This window comes from Heteronotia binoei, chromosome 21, assembly GCF_032191835.1.
Source record: "Heteronotia binoei isolate CCM8104 ecotype False Entrance Well chromosome 21, APGP_CSIRO_Hbin_v1, whole genome shotgun sequence".
NCBI lineage: Eukaryota > Metazoa > Chordata > Lepidosauria > Squamata > Gekkonidae > Heteronotia > Heteronotia binoei.
In genome coordinates, this window is record NC_083243.1 from 61,657,250 (window position 1) to 61,672,916 (window position 15,667).

Below are 15,667 nucleotides of genomic sequence, written 5' to 3' on the forward strand. Positions count from 1 at the left end.
GATATTTTTATCTAACCCCCTCTTGAAGCTGGCTATGCTTGTAGCTGCCACCACCTCCTGTGGCAGTGAATTCCACATGTTAATCACCCTTTGGGTGAAGAAGTACTTCCTTTTATTGGTTTTAACCCGACTGCTCAGCAATTTCATCGCATGCCCACAAGTTCTTGTATTGTGAGAAAGGGAGAAAAGTACTTCTTTCTCTACTTTCTTCATCCCATGCATAATCTTGTAAACCTCTATCATGTCACCCCACAGTCGACGTTTCTCCAAGCTAAAGAGCCCCAAGCGTTTTAACCTTTCTTCATAGGGAAAGTGTTCCAAACCTTTAATCATTCTAGTTGCCCTTTTCTGCACTTTTTCCAATGCTATAATATCCTTTTTCAGGTGCGGTGACCAGAATTGTACACAGTATTCCAAATGAGACCGCACCATCGATTTATACAGGGGCATTATGATACTGGCTGATTTGTTTTCAATTCCCTTCCTAATAATTCCCAGCATGGCCTTGGCCTTTTTTATTGCAATCGCACACTGTCTTGACATTTTCAGTGAGTTATATACCATGACCCCAAGATCTCTTTCTTGGTCAGCCTCTGCCAGTTCACACCCCATCAACTTGTATTTGTAGCTGGGATTTTTGGCCCCAATGTGCATTACTTTGCACTTGGCCACACTGAACCTCATCTGCCACGTTGACGCTCACTCACCCAGCCTCAACAGATCCCTTTGGAGTGCCCCACAATCCTCTCTGGTTCTTACCACCCTGAACAATTTAGTGTCATCTGCAAACTTGGCCACTTCACTGCTTACTCCCAACTCTAAATCATTTATGATCAAGTTAAAGAGCAAGGGACCCAGTACCGAGCTCTGCGGTATCCCATTGCTTACCGTCCTCCAGTGCGAAGACTGCCCATTTATACTCGCTCTCTGCTTCCTATTAATTAGCCAGTTTTTGATCCACAAGAGGACCTGTCCTTTTACGCCAGGGGTCCTCAAACTACGGCCCGCGGGCCAGATGCGGCCCGCTGAGGACGTTTATGCGGCCCGCCGGGTTATGGCAAAATCAGACTAGAAGTGACGTTCGACCTAAACTCGTGTTAGCAACGCACACTTCCAGCACTGGGCTGAGGCGGCGGAGATAGAGTGTGAGGTGATACCGAGGTGAGGTGAGTTCCCAGGCCGGGGTGTGTGGTGTGGGGAAGGGAGAGAGATGCAGAAGACGGAGAACTGACGGCCCGCAGCCTTGTACAGTAACAACAGTCCGGCCCTCCAACAGTCTGAGGGACAGTGAACTGGCCCCCTATTTAAAAAGTTTGAGGACCCCTGTTTTACGCCATGACTCTCAAGCTTACTAAGGAGCCTTTGATGAGGAACTTTATCAAAAGCTTTCTGGAAGTCAAGATAAACAACATCTATTGGGTCTCCTTTGTCCACATGTTTGTTCACCCCCTCAAAGAAATGTAACAGGTTAGTGAGGCAAGATCTTCCCTTACAGAACCCATACTGAGTCTTCCTCAATAACTCATGTTCATCAATGTGCCTCCTCATTCTGTCCTTGATAGTGGTTTCTACTAACTTTCCCGGTATTGATGTCAGACTGACTGGCCTGTAATTTCCCGGATCTCCTCTGGAACCCTTTTTAAAGATGGGGGCATCTGTCTCTTTAAATCCTTTTTCCAAGACAAGCCAGCCAGTGGCTTTGAGAATGCATTTAAAGTTAAAGTTGCTTTCTTTCCACCTCTCTCTCCTCATCTATCTCCCTCCCTCCCTCCCTCCCTCCCTCCCTCCCTTCCTTCCTTCCTTCCTTCCTTCCTTCCTTCCTTCCTTCCTTCCTTCCTTCCTTCCTTCCTTCCTTCCTTCCTTCCTTCCTTCCTTCCTTCCTTCCTTCCTTCCTTCCTTCCTTCCTTCCTTCCTTCCGTCTTGTGGCTCTCAAACATCTGATGTTTATTCTATGTGGCTCTTATGTTAAGCAAGTTTGTCCACACCTGCCCTAGAACCTTCAAGCTTCTTTTATCCCAGATCTTGTGCCTTAGTGAAACTTAAATTGCCAACTTCAGGGGGTCATCATTTAAATTCCTGGCCAGGATTCAGCCAGCTGCGGGCACAAAGGGGGAGCGTTTTCTCCAGCTCTCCCTTTTCACAAACACCATTTCCCCCCAGAACATGTGGAGCAGGCATGGCCAAACTGTGGCTTAGGAGCCACATGTGGCCCTTTCACACATGTTGTGTGACTTTCGAAGCCCCCCACCCCACCCCAATGGCCAGCTTGGAGAAGGTAATAGTTTTGTTAAATCACTTCTCCAACCCAAACCAACCAGTGGCTTGGAGAAGGCATTTAAAATTAAAGTTGGTTTCTTTCCACCCTTCTCTCCCTCCCTGTCTGTCTGTCTATCTATCATCTATCCATCCCCCTCCCTCCCTCGAAAATCTGACTTTCATGTCTTGGGGCTCTCAGTCATCTTACGCTTATTCTGTGTGGCTCTAATGTTAAGAAAGTTTGGCCAACCCTGTCCTACACCATACTACTACCCACCTTCTGACTCTTACCATATAAGGATAATTTGAACCAATCCAAAACAAATTTCTTAATTCTGGCTTCTACTGATTAGTCTAGTAAGAGCAGCGGAGAGGCATCACCTTTGTCTACATTTAGATGGGGGTTGTTCATTAGGGTTACAGCACCATCTCTGTGAAAGGGGTCTAGAGAAGATGATTTATCAAGGAACGTGTTATGTCTTGCATTTAAGTCTTGGTGTACAACACAGCGAATGCTACAGAGGCGACCAGTGGAAACCCACTGGTCCCCGGATGTAACTCTCTAATACGCTCTGCCAATCAAGATCTGTGGCCAGGATTGGACCTGGCCAGACGGAGGGTTGTTCCGGGAGATGTATATAATTGGGACCCGGCCCGCGTTTCTCCCTCTTGTGATGTACTCGCCAATAAGGTATGTTGCCTTCAACATGTCTCATCACTCAGTACATTATAGTGGCAATGAGGATGGGATCCTAGCCAGGTAAATCCCTAAGCGGGACTTTGCTGACCTGGCCGGAGACAAGGAAGGCACGCAGTCTAGGGAGACTGAAGCACCCGCTGCCGCCACCGCCGCCATGGCGAACCTGAGCATGGCGACGGGCCACCTTGCAGAGTTCGACCCCGCCAACCCCGATAGGTGGAAAACCTACACGGAGCGGGTTGACTGCTACCTACGAGCGAACATGATCACAGACAACAGTCGTAAGAGAGACGTGCTCCTGAGCATCTGCAGGGAGGCCACATTCAAGATCGCAAAGGGTCTCTCAGCCCCCGCGAAGATCACGGAGAAAACGTACGAGGAGATAGTCAGACTTCTGACCAGGCACTTCTTGCCCCAGCCATCCCTCATCGCCCGCTGATTTCTCTTCCACAAGAGGGATCAAGGGACGGGAGAGACGGCCGCAGTCTACATGGCCGCCCTCCGCCAACTTGCGGGGAACTGCAGCTTTGACAAGCTGGACGAAGCCCTGAGGTATCGATTCGTCTGGGGCCTCCGAGATGAAAGACTGCAGCAAAAGCTCTTCGCAAAGGAGGAGCTCACCCTCTAACTTGCCTTCAATGAAGCCACCGCGTTCGAGAGAGCCACCAAAGCTTTCCATAACCCGAGAGCAGAAGCCGTCCACCAAGAGGAGATGGCGCCGAGCAACCCAGAGGAGGAGGAGACACACCAGCTCCGTCGCCAACCAGGAATGGGGCCGAGAGCAACCCATCGGCCACGAGTGACCAAGGGACCAGCAAACACCAAGTGCGCCAGCTGTGGGGATCCACACGAGCGATGGGACTGCCCCTATTGCAACGTTGACTGCAGGAACTGTGGAAGAGTGGGCCACATAGCGCGGGCTTGCTGGGCCAAGGCCACCCGCAGACTCCAGTCCACCAACCACGACTCGACTGAGGACTACTCGACCGCATCGACTAGCCTGCAGGTAATGAACTTGCCCATCAACACCCCAGATAAGGTCAGGGTGTTGGTCCGAATCGAGGGCACTCCATGCCCAATGGAGCTGGACTCGGGCTCCTCCATCTCCATAATTTCGGAGGAGTCGCTAAGAAAACTTTGCCCCCATGGCTGGCCCAGGCTGCGACCGGCTGACTTCATACTGCGGGACTTCAAAAAAAAACCCATAAAGATTTTGGGTTGGGCCACGGTTAGGGTAGAGTTTAAGAGTTTTAGGGGCAAACTAGACATACTCGTGGTCAAACGCCAGCTCACCACATTACTGGGGCTGGCCTGGTTTCGACCGCTTGGTATTCAGATAGTGGGGGTGCAGCAGCTGCGAATGCAAAATTTCGAGCGCATGTGCCGGGAATTTCCGGAAATGTTTGATGGGTCCCTGGGGTGCTACAAAGGGGCTCCCATCACCTTACCCCTCAATCCCCATGTGAGACCAATAAGGCTGAAGGCCAGGCGAGTTCCGTTCGCTCTTAAGCCAAAAACTGAAGCAGAGCTAGACCACCTCACGGCCCAGGGAGTGCTAGAACCGGTTTCCTATGCTGCATGGGAAACACCCATAGTCACTCCTGTGAAGCCTAATGGAGATGTGCACATCTGCGCAGACTATAAGTGCACAATTAATAAGGCACTTCAGGACAATCCATACCTCGTTCCAGTGGTCAGCCACATACTGTCAGCACTAGCAGGCTCTAAGGTTTTTGGGAAACTGGACATGGCCCAGGCGTACCAGCAACTCCCGGTGGATGCCGAGACAGCAGAAGCCCAGATCATTGTGACCCACAGGGGAGCTTTTTGGGTGCGGCGGTTGCAATTCGGGATGAGTGTGGCTCCAGGGATTTTTCAGAGCATAATGGATTCTCTTTTCAAAGGGATCCCCGGGGTGCAACCGTTTTTTGACGACATTTTGATCGCCACCCCAGACTCTGAGGAGTTCAGCAGCCGTCTGCGAGAGGTACTCTGCCGTTTCCAGGTGGCGGGACTTAAAGTAAAGCGGGAGAAGTGTTCCCTCGGGGTGTCAAGGGTAGAGTTCTTGGGGTTTGCAGTAGACACCGCGGGCATCCATCCAATGGCCAACAAGACCAGGGCTATTGTCCACACCCCGGCCCCCACGTGCAAGATGGAGTTACAAAGTTTCTTGGGATTATTAAATTTCTATCATTCATTTTTGCCCCACAAAGCGGCCATAGCAGAACCCCTCCATAGGCTCCTAGATAAAAACACCCCATGGGTCTGGGGAAAGAAGCAGGCCGCCGCCTTTCAGGCAGTCAAGGACCTACTAGTTTCCAACGAGGTGCTCCACCATTTTGACGAATCCTTACCAGTGATTCTGGCTTGCGATGCTTCCCCATACGGGGTGGGCGCCGTCTTGGGGCACCAACTCCCAGACGGGAGAGAGGTTCCCGTGGGCTATTATTCGAGGACTCTGACCCCCATGGAGTGCAACTATGCCCAGATAGATAAGGAGGCCTTGGCAATAGTAGCGGGGGTGCATAAATTCAACGACTACCTGTACGGTAGGCATTTCACGATCGCCACAAACCATAAGCCGCTACTGGGCCTCCTCGCCCCAGACCCCCAGATGCCGCAAATTCTGTCGCAGTGTGTCCTGCAGTGGAATCAGTTCCTCAATTCATACACATATGCCCTGGTCCACCGCCTGGGCAAAGCTATGAGACACGCTGACGCCCTCAGCCACCTGCTGCTACCCTCTATGGACCTGGCCCCGGCCCACCATGTGATGCTTATAGAGACTCTACCGGAGAGGCCCCTCCGCGCCGCTGAGGTAGCTAAAGCCATGGGTAGAGACCGCATCCTTGCCCGTGTTTTAGACTGGGTGGGAAGGGGATGGCCCGAGGGCAAACAGGCCGCAGAATTCAGGGCCTTCGCATCACGTAGGGAAGAACTGTTCACACACAAGGGGTGCCTTCTCTGGGGAAGCAGGGTGGTGGTTCCCCCCCATTGCGGAAACAAGTGCTGGAAGCCATACACGAAACACATCCGGGAATAGTGCAGATGAAGGCTCTGGCACGCAGCTATGTATGGTGGCCGGGAATGGACGAAGAGATTGAGGGGTGGGTTCGAAGGTGCCAACCCTGCCAAGAGTCCCGGCCTGATCCGCCCAGTGCCCCTGTCCACCGCTGGGAGTCCAGTAGGAGGCCGTGGTCCCGGTTACACCTAGACTTTGCAGGGCCATACCAGGGCCAAATATTTTTTATTCTTGTAGATGCATACACCAAGTGGTTGGAAGTTATTCCTGTAGCTTCAAACTCCACAGCAGCGGTGGTCAGAGCTTTGCGTAGGGTCTTTTGCACGCATGGGATTCCCGATACCTTCGTCACGGACAATGGGATCGCTTTCACCTCCCAGGAATTCCGGGAGTTCTTGAATAGATACCTAATACAGCACATCCGGTCCGCCCCCTTCCATCCGGCCACCAACGGCCAAGCAGAGCGCATGGTGCGCACCACGAAAGAGGCCCTGGGGCGCATTGTACAGGGAGATTGGGACCACCGCCTGGCAGCCTTCCTATTTGATAACAGAATCACCCCCAACCCCGTCACCGGGTTAAGCCCTGCCGAGTTACTAATGGGGAGGAAACTGATCACGAGGCTAGACCGGTTGCTTCCCGACCGGGCCACGGACCTCTGCAGTTCCCCCAAAACCAGGGAAACCGCTAGGGGGTTCTTTCCAGGGGATCCAGTGTACACTAAGAACTTTGCAAGTGGCCCAGAGTGGTTAGCCGCCCGGGTGCTCTGGGTGACCGGGTCCCGCTCCTACGAGGTCTCGATGGAAGGGGGCCAGATCCTTAGGAGGCATATCGACCAGTTGTGCCGCCGCACTTTGCCAGAGCAAAGCAGAGCAACAGCAACAGCAATCGGGGGTGGGAAGAGCAGGGGAGAACTGACAGCAACTCCGGAAGCTACCCCGCCCATGCCAGCCGCACCGACTGTACGGGCGGAAGAGCACCACAGCAGCAGGAGCAAACCCCCCCCCAGAGAGGGGACTCCGGAAGAGCAACAAGCGGCGGACAGTCCTCTTCCGGTGTCACCCCAACACGGGGAACCCGCCGCCTCGCCAGCCACGGCGGCTGCTCCCACTCCCCAAATAACCCTGAGGAAGTCGACCAGGGAACTCAAGGCACCAGCCTACTTGAAAGACTTTGTATCTATGTCTTGCATTTAAGTCTTGATGTACAACACAGCGAACGCTACAGAGGCGACCAGTGGAAACCCACTGGTCCCCGGATGTAGCTCGCTAATACGCTCTACCAATCAAGATCTGTGGCAGGAAGTTTAACTGGCCAGGATTGGACCTGGCCAGACGGAGGGTTGTTCCGGGGCATGTATATAATTGGGACCCGGCCCGCGTTTCTCCCTCTTGTGATGTACTCGCCAATAAAGTATGTTGCCTTCAACACGTCTCGTCACTCAGTACATTACAGAAGGCATGGAGTTGCTCTGCAACTGCTTTTTCTATCATTTTGCTGGGCAATTATAAGTAAGATACCAGGCAACATTTATTTACAAGATAGATACCCTGTCTTTCTGCCCTCATCAGGGCCCCACAGATGGCTAGCAGGTTAAAAACTGAGTGAACTAAACAAAGTCTATACCTACTGATGGCAACAGGATGGGACAGGTGAGTCTCCTTGGGGAGAGACTGGCCACATCATTCTTCTCTAATGGTGGCTTTTTAGCAGCAAAAATGTAAATTGTTGTTAGCTGATGCATATCTAACTTTTCTTCTCTCAAGGCCAGGGTACTGGTAGTTTTTATATGTTTCTAAAGAATAATTAGTTATTCTGATAGAGGTTTTCTTATCTTTTTCAACTCTTAAGGTTGGTGCTGCACTAAGACCAGCTTTTGCCCCAGAAACTCCTCCTGATGTAACAGCAAAAGCATGTCAGGCAAGTTTTTAAATCCTTTGGCGTGTAAAGTCCATGAAGTCTTGAGCAATTCAGAGTAAAAGTTGGTAGAATAAGCAGGGATTTATTTATGTCTATAAAAATTAGTATTTGGAAGAACCACACTTTCAAGGTGACTATTAGGAATCATCTGATTACTTAGAGGAAGCTGTTTAGGTGCCCAAACATGCTTCCATATTCTTAATACCAGTTATACTCTTTTTTGCTGCACTATTAAATACCAACAATATTTTTGACTGTCTTCTTGCCCTGGGAATACTGCTTGCAGCATTTCAAAAGTAACGCTGTTCTTTGTTGTTATCACACTAGGTTTGCAGTGCTTGGATAGCAAGTGGTGTAGTAAGTGACCTTAATGACCTTCAGAGGGTTCATCAATTGCTCGTAATGTCCTTGAACAAAATACAGATTGGAAAAGAAGCACAAAATCAACTGTACAATGAAGGAACTTCAACTATGGAGATACTTGCTGTTCTAAAAGCTTGGTCAGAGGTACTTTTTAATGCTTCCACTCCAAATCTGCCTCCAGGCACTGGTTTAGAGCTTCTACAGCTTCCCTGCAATCCTCTGGAAGTGCAAGACTGTGCATCGTCCATGTACTGGTGCCAGTGTAGCTCAAATCTCCAGATATTGTGGTGATTTTATCAGATATCGCTATTTATACCTTATGTACCCAAGGAGTTACAGTTTCTTTACATATAGGTAAGCAGAGCACACTAAGGCATCATTTGTACTACAGGGTGATGGTTTGTGGTTAGAGGGCTACGTCCCAGCTCTGAGTGATCACTGGTCTGTTTCCTTGCCTTCTTTGACACTGGCTGCCTTCCTTTGCTCTTTTACCTCTCAATTGCAGGCACAAGCTGCCTGTCTGGACAAAACTACATATTACATACTGTCTTTGGGGCACATACACATAGATATGAACCTAATCTAAATAATGAAACTCACCAGGATCTGAAGAAGAAATTCTGTCTCTCTCAACTTCTCAAAAACATAAAGAAGTTATAGCTAGCACTTAATTTGATTTTCTCAAATTCTGCTCTAGTAACCTAACAATAAGATTTTTTAATGTACTTGCTCTTTTAACAGGTTTACATTGCTGCAGTTCGAAGACAGAAGAAACAAAGTGACATCAAAAAGTCTCTTTTGGTCATAATCTCCACAGACAACAGCTGTAGAGGGCACACGTCTTCAGCAGATGAACTCTTAGAGCTAATCCAAGCAGACCTGGGGAATTTGAGCAAACTCTGGCTGGCTGCCCTACAGGATTTTGCTCTCTTAACTTTGCCACCAGAATATACTTCTCAACTTCCTATTGAAGGTAAGAAAACAGAACTATGACATTTCCTCAGAAAGCAACTGGTAGGAACACATAGTCAGACACTTCCTAGGACACAAGCACAGAATTTTCTCAAATGTAGCATGATGTCATCATATAATGCTTTTTTTTTTCTTTTGCTGTAGATTCATGAGTTGGAATATACTTTTTAGATTTCAAGTTACTGGATTTTGTGTTGTTTTGAATAATAATACTTGTGAAAAATAACTCCTCAGACTTTAAGAGATTTAACACCAAACATATATGATATAAATATGGAGTATTCTTAGGCTGTTTGGTAAATAATAATAATAATATAATAATAATAGATTTTATTTATATCCCGCCCTCCCCGCCTAGGCGGCTCAGGGCGGCTAACAACATTTCACACAATTAACATAAATAGATAAAACTTTAAATTTAACAATTAAAAAGAAATTAAGCATAAAAACCAGTTAGTTGAGTTAAAATACATAATTCAAATTACATTAAATATATCTGGCAGCAATAAAATTGTTTGGCGCTGGTTCTGCCAGTTTAGATAGTTCCGTGATCGTATTATAGGTGGCGGTTCTTTATTCTTAGCAACTCAGCATTCGATGTCAGCATAGGCTTGTCTGAAAAGGGCAGTCTTGCAGGCCCTGCAGAACTGGTCAAGGTTCCGCAGGGCCCGCACTTCCTCCGGAAGTTGGTTCCACAGTGCCGGAGCCGCGACTGAAAAGGCCCGTGTTCTGGTGTTTTTAAGTTTGACCTCTCTCGGCCCAGGGATGGTCACTTTATTTTTACCCATTGACCTCAGTGCCCTCTGGGGTTCATATGGGGAGAGACGGTCCCTTAGGTAGGCTGGTCCTCGGCCATATAGGGCTTTAAAGGTAATAACCAACACTTTGTACTGGACTCGGTAGGTAATCGGCAGCCAGTGCAGTTCGCGCAGCCCCGGCCGTATGTGCTCCCATTTCGAGAGCCCCAATAGTAGCCTGGCCGACGCGTTCTGCACCAGCTGCAACTTCCGGGTCTGGCACAGAGGTAGCCCCAAGTAGAGGGCATTACAGTAGTCCAATCTTGAGGTGACCGTTGCATGGATCACTGTTGCAAGGTCGCGGCGTTCCAGAAAGGGGGCCAACTGCCTCGCCCGCTTCAGGTGGAAGAATGCTGACTTGGCAGTGGCTGCTATCTGGGCCTCCATTGATAATGAAGGCTCCAGTAAAACGCCCAAACTCTTTACCTGGCGCACTGGTTTCAATGGTGCGCCGTCGAAGCTTGGGAGAGCTATTTCCCCTCCTCGAGTGCCGCGACCCACACAAAGGACCTCTGTCTTCGCTGGGTTCAATTTCAGCCCACTCAATCTGAGCCACGTCGCTACAGCCTGCAGAGCCCCCTATATGGCCCCTCCCCTCCATAAACTCTACTCCCCTCAGTCTCCACTCCAAAATATCCAGGAATTTTCCATCCTGGAGCTGGCAACTCTGCTTCCACTCCATGCATAATTTACTCCAGCAGAAATGGTCCCTGGAAGCTGCTATTTGGCCCATCGAAAGCTACAGGTGTACTGATAGGCTGCATGTAAGCTCTCATTATTTATTGCTCTTCTTCTAGGTGGTGCTTTTTATACTGCAGAGACAATGGAAAATTCAAGGCCACACTATCAAAACTCCTGGGCTCTGATTCTCCATGCTACAGCATTATGGCTCACAAGCACAGGTTTCCTTGTAGGTGATTCTGATGAAAGTCTAACTAATCTCTCGCGACCTGTCACTCCAACTACTATGTGTCAAGATTCTACATCCAGGGCTGCAGTAAAATCACCTGAGGATGTGAATACTGACAGATTTCATCTTGTCTTGGGTTAGTGTCTGAACTTTTTTCTCTTTTTTATGGTGTGTGTGTGTATATTTGCACCTGGAAGTCATGTTGACCTCTGGTGACAGACTCATGCTGCCTTCAGAGAGGTGGCTGAATAGAGCCTGCCCCTGTCCTTCCGACTGGGTATTTCAAGGAAGTCGTCCATTCACATTCTGACCACAGTTGACCTTGCTTAGCTTCTGAGATCTAACAAGATCAGGTTTGTTTGGGCTATCCAGGTCAGGGCAAACCATTCTTGATTTCAAAGGTCATCTTTGCCAGATGCTGCTGTACATTGGTATGAGCTGCTGTTGTGTATGTCAGAATGATGAATGCCATGCTGTTAAAGAATTTATTCATTGTATGGGATTATTACAGAATATGAAGATGAAATTATTGAATCGGCCCAATGTTTCATTTTTGCCCAGCACTTTCAGTCCACCATGGCAGCAAGAATGCATCCCAGTGTTTTGGAATTTACAGTTTACTTCTGTCACTCTATTTGCATATGGAATTTCTAGAGTTGCCAACTCCTCCTTGGGGAAAGTCCTGGAGATTGGTGGGCGGTGACTAGAGAGGGTAAGGAGAAATGTGGTACCATCAAGCCTGGGCTCCAGAGCTTCTCTTTCCTTCAGGGAAACTCTAGACTGCAGATCAGCTGTAATTCCAGGAAACCCACTTTGAGGTTGGTAACCCTTGGAATTCCTGTATAATTTCTCAGTTGGTATTGCTGTGCTGTTCATTTACACTTATCCATAAAATAATGACACTGTTCCACATCTCCCATAGGAATCAGTGTGGAATTCCTCTGTTCTCCTCGGTCAGATGCTGCAATGGAAAATATCACTGCTTGTCTCCGTGCTCTCCAAGTGCTGCTTGATGTTCCTTGGCCAAGGTCCAAGATTGGTGGTGATCAGGTAAGAATCTGATCTGGAAATCCTAAGTATTGTGACAGTAATGGGTTTGTTATGATAAATTTTTGTCCAACTGGCCTAGGACACTGCCACCACCTTCATCATGATGTGTGATTACACAGCCACAGTGTGGAAGCCATTTGAAACCTCTTATTTAAGGCAGCTGCTACATATAGTGAGATGTGCTTCAGGCTCTTGCTTACTGCAAAGATTTGTCCCGGTTGTGTGGTTTGTATCTAGGAATACTGGGAAAGAGAATCTGCACACAAAATCTGCTTTGCCACACACAATGCAGTTTACTATGTAGAACAGCTGCTGTGGTGGTTGTGTCATGAGAAGCAGTCCTTTTTGTAATGGCTTTGGTTTACCATTTTATCTGATATCCTCAATTTTGTACCAGTAGAAAAGAACAAGAGTCCAGTAGCACCTTAAAGACTAATAAAATTTGTGAAAAGGTATGAGCTTTCATGAGTCACGGCTCATTTCATCAGACTTCTTTTCTGCTGTTACAGATAGACTAACATAGCTACCCATCTTGATCTACTTCAGTTTTGTGACACGTTGCAGCATGAAAAACATATACTCACTTTAATAGCTTTGAGAAGCTTACAGTCTAAAACAGAGAGAAGGAAAGAAGTTAAGGGTCACAGGGAGGGACTTGTATTCAGTTATTATTTATTGATCTGATTTATTGATTGCCCTATCCCAATTTACACCAGCCTCCGGCCAATGTACAAGGGCATAACACCATAAAAACAATACACAAATTAAAAACTATTATACAACTTAAAATAAAAACCAGAAATAGAAGTTTTTTTAAAAATCCCAGATGTTCCCATTCTGGACTACCAGGGCATCTTGGGGGGAGGGGGGGGAGAAAACTTACAAAATGTCTAGGGGGGAAGGAGAAAGAGGGAGGATGCCAGCCAGTAAAAACCATTGCTGCCCTCAACCAAAAGTTACATGTATCGGGATGATTTCAGTGTGATATAAGAAATCATGATAGCATTGTGCCTACAGCTTTACATGCTACTTAGGACTGCAGATTAAGACAGCAGGATGTCTGCAGGTGATTTTTGAAAATATGGGTCCAACTTGTTCAGCTTCATCAGCAGAGTTTTGTCATGTGCTTCCAGACCATTATTGGGGACCATCAATAAAATCTGAGACCATATTTTAGAAACATTGTAAGATCCTGTTATTTGTTGGTCTGCCACCTATTTTGGGTTTAAAACAAACTACATTTGTCTTATCTGACTGCATCTGAAGAAGATATTGGATTTATATCCTGCCCTTCACTTTGAATCTCAGAGTCTCAGAGCTGCTCACAATCTCCTTTATTTTCCTCCCTCACAACAAACATCCTGTGAGATAGATGGGGCTGAGAGAGCTCTCACAGAAGCTGCCCTTTCAAAGACAAGCTCTGCGAGAGCTGTAGCTGACCCAAGGCCATTTCAGCAGCTTCAAGTGGAGGACTGGGGAATCAAACCTGGTTCTCCCAGATAGGAATCCACGCACTTAACCACTACACCAAACTGGCTCTCTGGTGCAGAATCTTCTAACCAGGGATGGGAAAGTATTATCAATACTTGTCAATGTGTTCCTAAGCAGTTGAGTGTGTTGCACACACAGTTAGAAAGTTGTTTACTTTAAATGTATATAGTGAGTGGAGAGATGGAGACTCGAGCTGCTTATTTAGTCATTAAACAAAATATTATGACTACTTCATAGAGACACTATGAGGTTGAAATGGAATGTGATAAATGTTAATGAAAAAATGTTGCTTATTTCTCTTTCTGTAGGAACTGAGTGTTGAGCTGCTGAATGTTCTGCATCGACTTATAGTGACAAGAGAGTCTCCTGATATTCAGCTTGCTGCTCTAGAAGTTGTTTGGCAGATTCTTTTTGCAGCTCAAGAACATGTAAAGGAAAAACGGAGAAGTGCTGAAGGTATAATTTACATGATGAAACTGCCTAATTTGGTATGAAAGTGGGTAATAAATGAACTGATGTTCTCATTGCCAGTGGCTTAATAGTAATATAATTTTGAGTCTGCACTCTGTATTAATTTCCGTATCTGTCCTGCCATATTAGAGTGTAACTTCTCTCTGGGGGAAGTAGGGCCAATAGGATGATGGTTGGTAAGCCATTTATCATAGCTACTTAGTGTGTATTTTTTAGAATTAATCGAATTGTTTGACATGTTTGTCTCCTACACAGCACACTCTCCTGTACATGCAGGAAGGGATTTGTGGACAGAAACTTGTTTCTATACATGGGTAATTGTTTAATTGCTTATTATGTTTAATTTGGTTCATATATATATACAGAAGTATAGCTAGCTGTTGTTTACAAAACTTTAAGGAGTAAATTTTGATTAACAGAAAGATGGCTGATTGCTTTCTATTCTATTCTATTCTTATCTTCTCTTTCCTTTTTAGTGGATGATGGGGCTGAAGAAAAGGAAACATTGCCAGAGTTTGGAGAAGGCAAAGACACAGGAGGATTGATTCCTGGAAAGTCCTTAGTCTTTGCAACGCTTGAGATGTGTGTGTGCATTCTTGTTAGGCAGCTGCCTCAGCTAAACCCTAAAATAACGAGTAGTCCTGGAATTACAGCTGGAAAACCTCAGTTGTTACCAGAGAATGCAAGTAAACTGGTATCAACAGCATTAGCTATCCTCTCTGACATTCCTGCAGTCTGCTCACCAGAAGGTAGGATCCAGTCCCTATATACATACAGGTGTTTTTACACTGGCAGTTTGCAACTCTCTATCTCCGCATTGTAAACTCACCTTTTACATTACATAACGTTCTCATAGTTGTTTCGCATCGTTGCTTCCTGAGGCATTTACATTTGTTTCAGTGAGATGGGTTTCAATGCCGCCACAAAAGCGTTTTTCTCGAGAAAGTTTTGGTCTGGTCTTTTCTCTACGGCTGTTTCAAAATTGTATTGTAAAAGTTTTCCTGCATTTTAAAAGACTCCTCCAAAAGCCACCACAAGGTGCAGTAATTTGCATGAGAACTGACAGCACTTGAAATTTTTACATATCATTGCTTGCCTCATCTAGTGATTTAAATCTGTATTGTTTTTGCAGTGTTGACAAGATTTCCAAGCAATTGTATACATTTAACTAAGCACTGGTATTCCGGCTGTCCTCTGATCAGAGACACCCGCCCCCCCCCCCAATTGAAATGCTTAAATGTAAGAGGAAAATAATTAAACCGGAACAGTGGCAGGCGATTTGAAGACTCTAAAACTCTGGATCAAAATAAATGTAAAAACATCCAAAATGTACATATTTAACAGGGGGACACTCCTAAGTGTTGGGGAGATATATAGCTTTTGCTGTTATATTTTCAGAATATATTGAGGCAAGATGTCCCAAGTTGTCCTTGGTCTTTAAAATTAATATACCAAGGCAATGGAAGTAGAGTCAATTCTTCCCATACACAAGCAGACAGTGTGTTTAAAAAAAAAAAAGACAATGTATTTTATACACCAGCAGACAGTGTGTTTAAAAAAAAAAGACAACGTAGTTTAAAAAACAACTGACATGAATGATCTGTATTGCATTAGTGAATCATCAGAGCTGCAAACTTGCAAAGGATTATTACTGGGATTACACTGTATGTACAAGTAGACCAGTATTGTGCTTAGGTTTTCTGTTCGTGTTTGTG

The 15,667-nt window shown here is 46.5% G+C and overlaps 1 protein-coding gene across 1 annotated transcript in view; it reads left to right on the forward strand.

The window, feature by feature from the left end:
• The window catches only part of HEATR5A (HEAT repeat containing 5A), a 125,347-nt gene that overhangs the window by 89,381 nt on the left and 20,299 nt on the right, over positions 1-15,667 (forward strand). Inside the window, exons 27-33 of the mRNA XM_060261431.1 lie at positions 7,830-7,898; positions 8,226-8,405; positions 9,003-9,234; positions 10,828-11,076; positions 11,863-11,990; positions 13,790-13,937; positions 14,429-14,701. Of these exons, the coding sequence (XP_060117414.1) occupies positions 7,830-7,898; positions 8,226-8,405; positions 9,003-9,234; positions 10,828-11,076; positions 11,863-11,990; positions 13,790-13,937; positions 14,429-14,701 (1,279 nt within the window). The remainder of the gene's footprint in view (positions 1-7,829; positions 7,899-8,225; positions 8,406-9,002; positions 9,235-10,827; positions 11,077-11,862; positions 11,991-13,789; positions 13,938-14,428; positions 14,702-15,667) is intronic.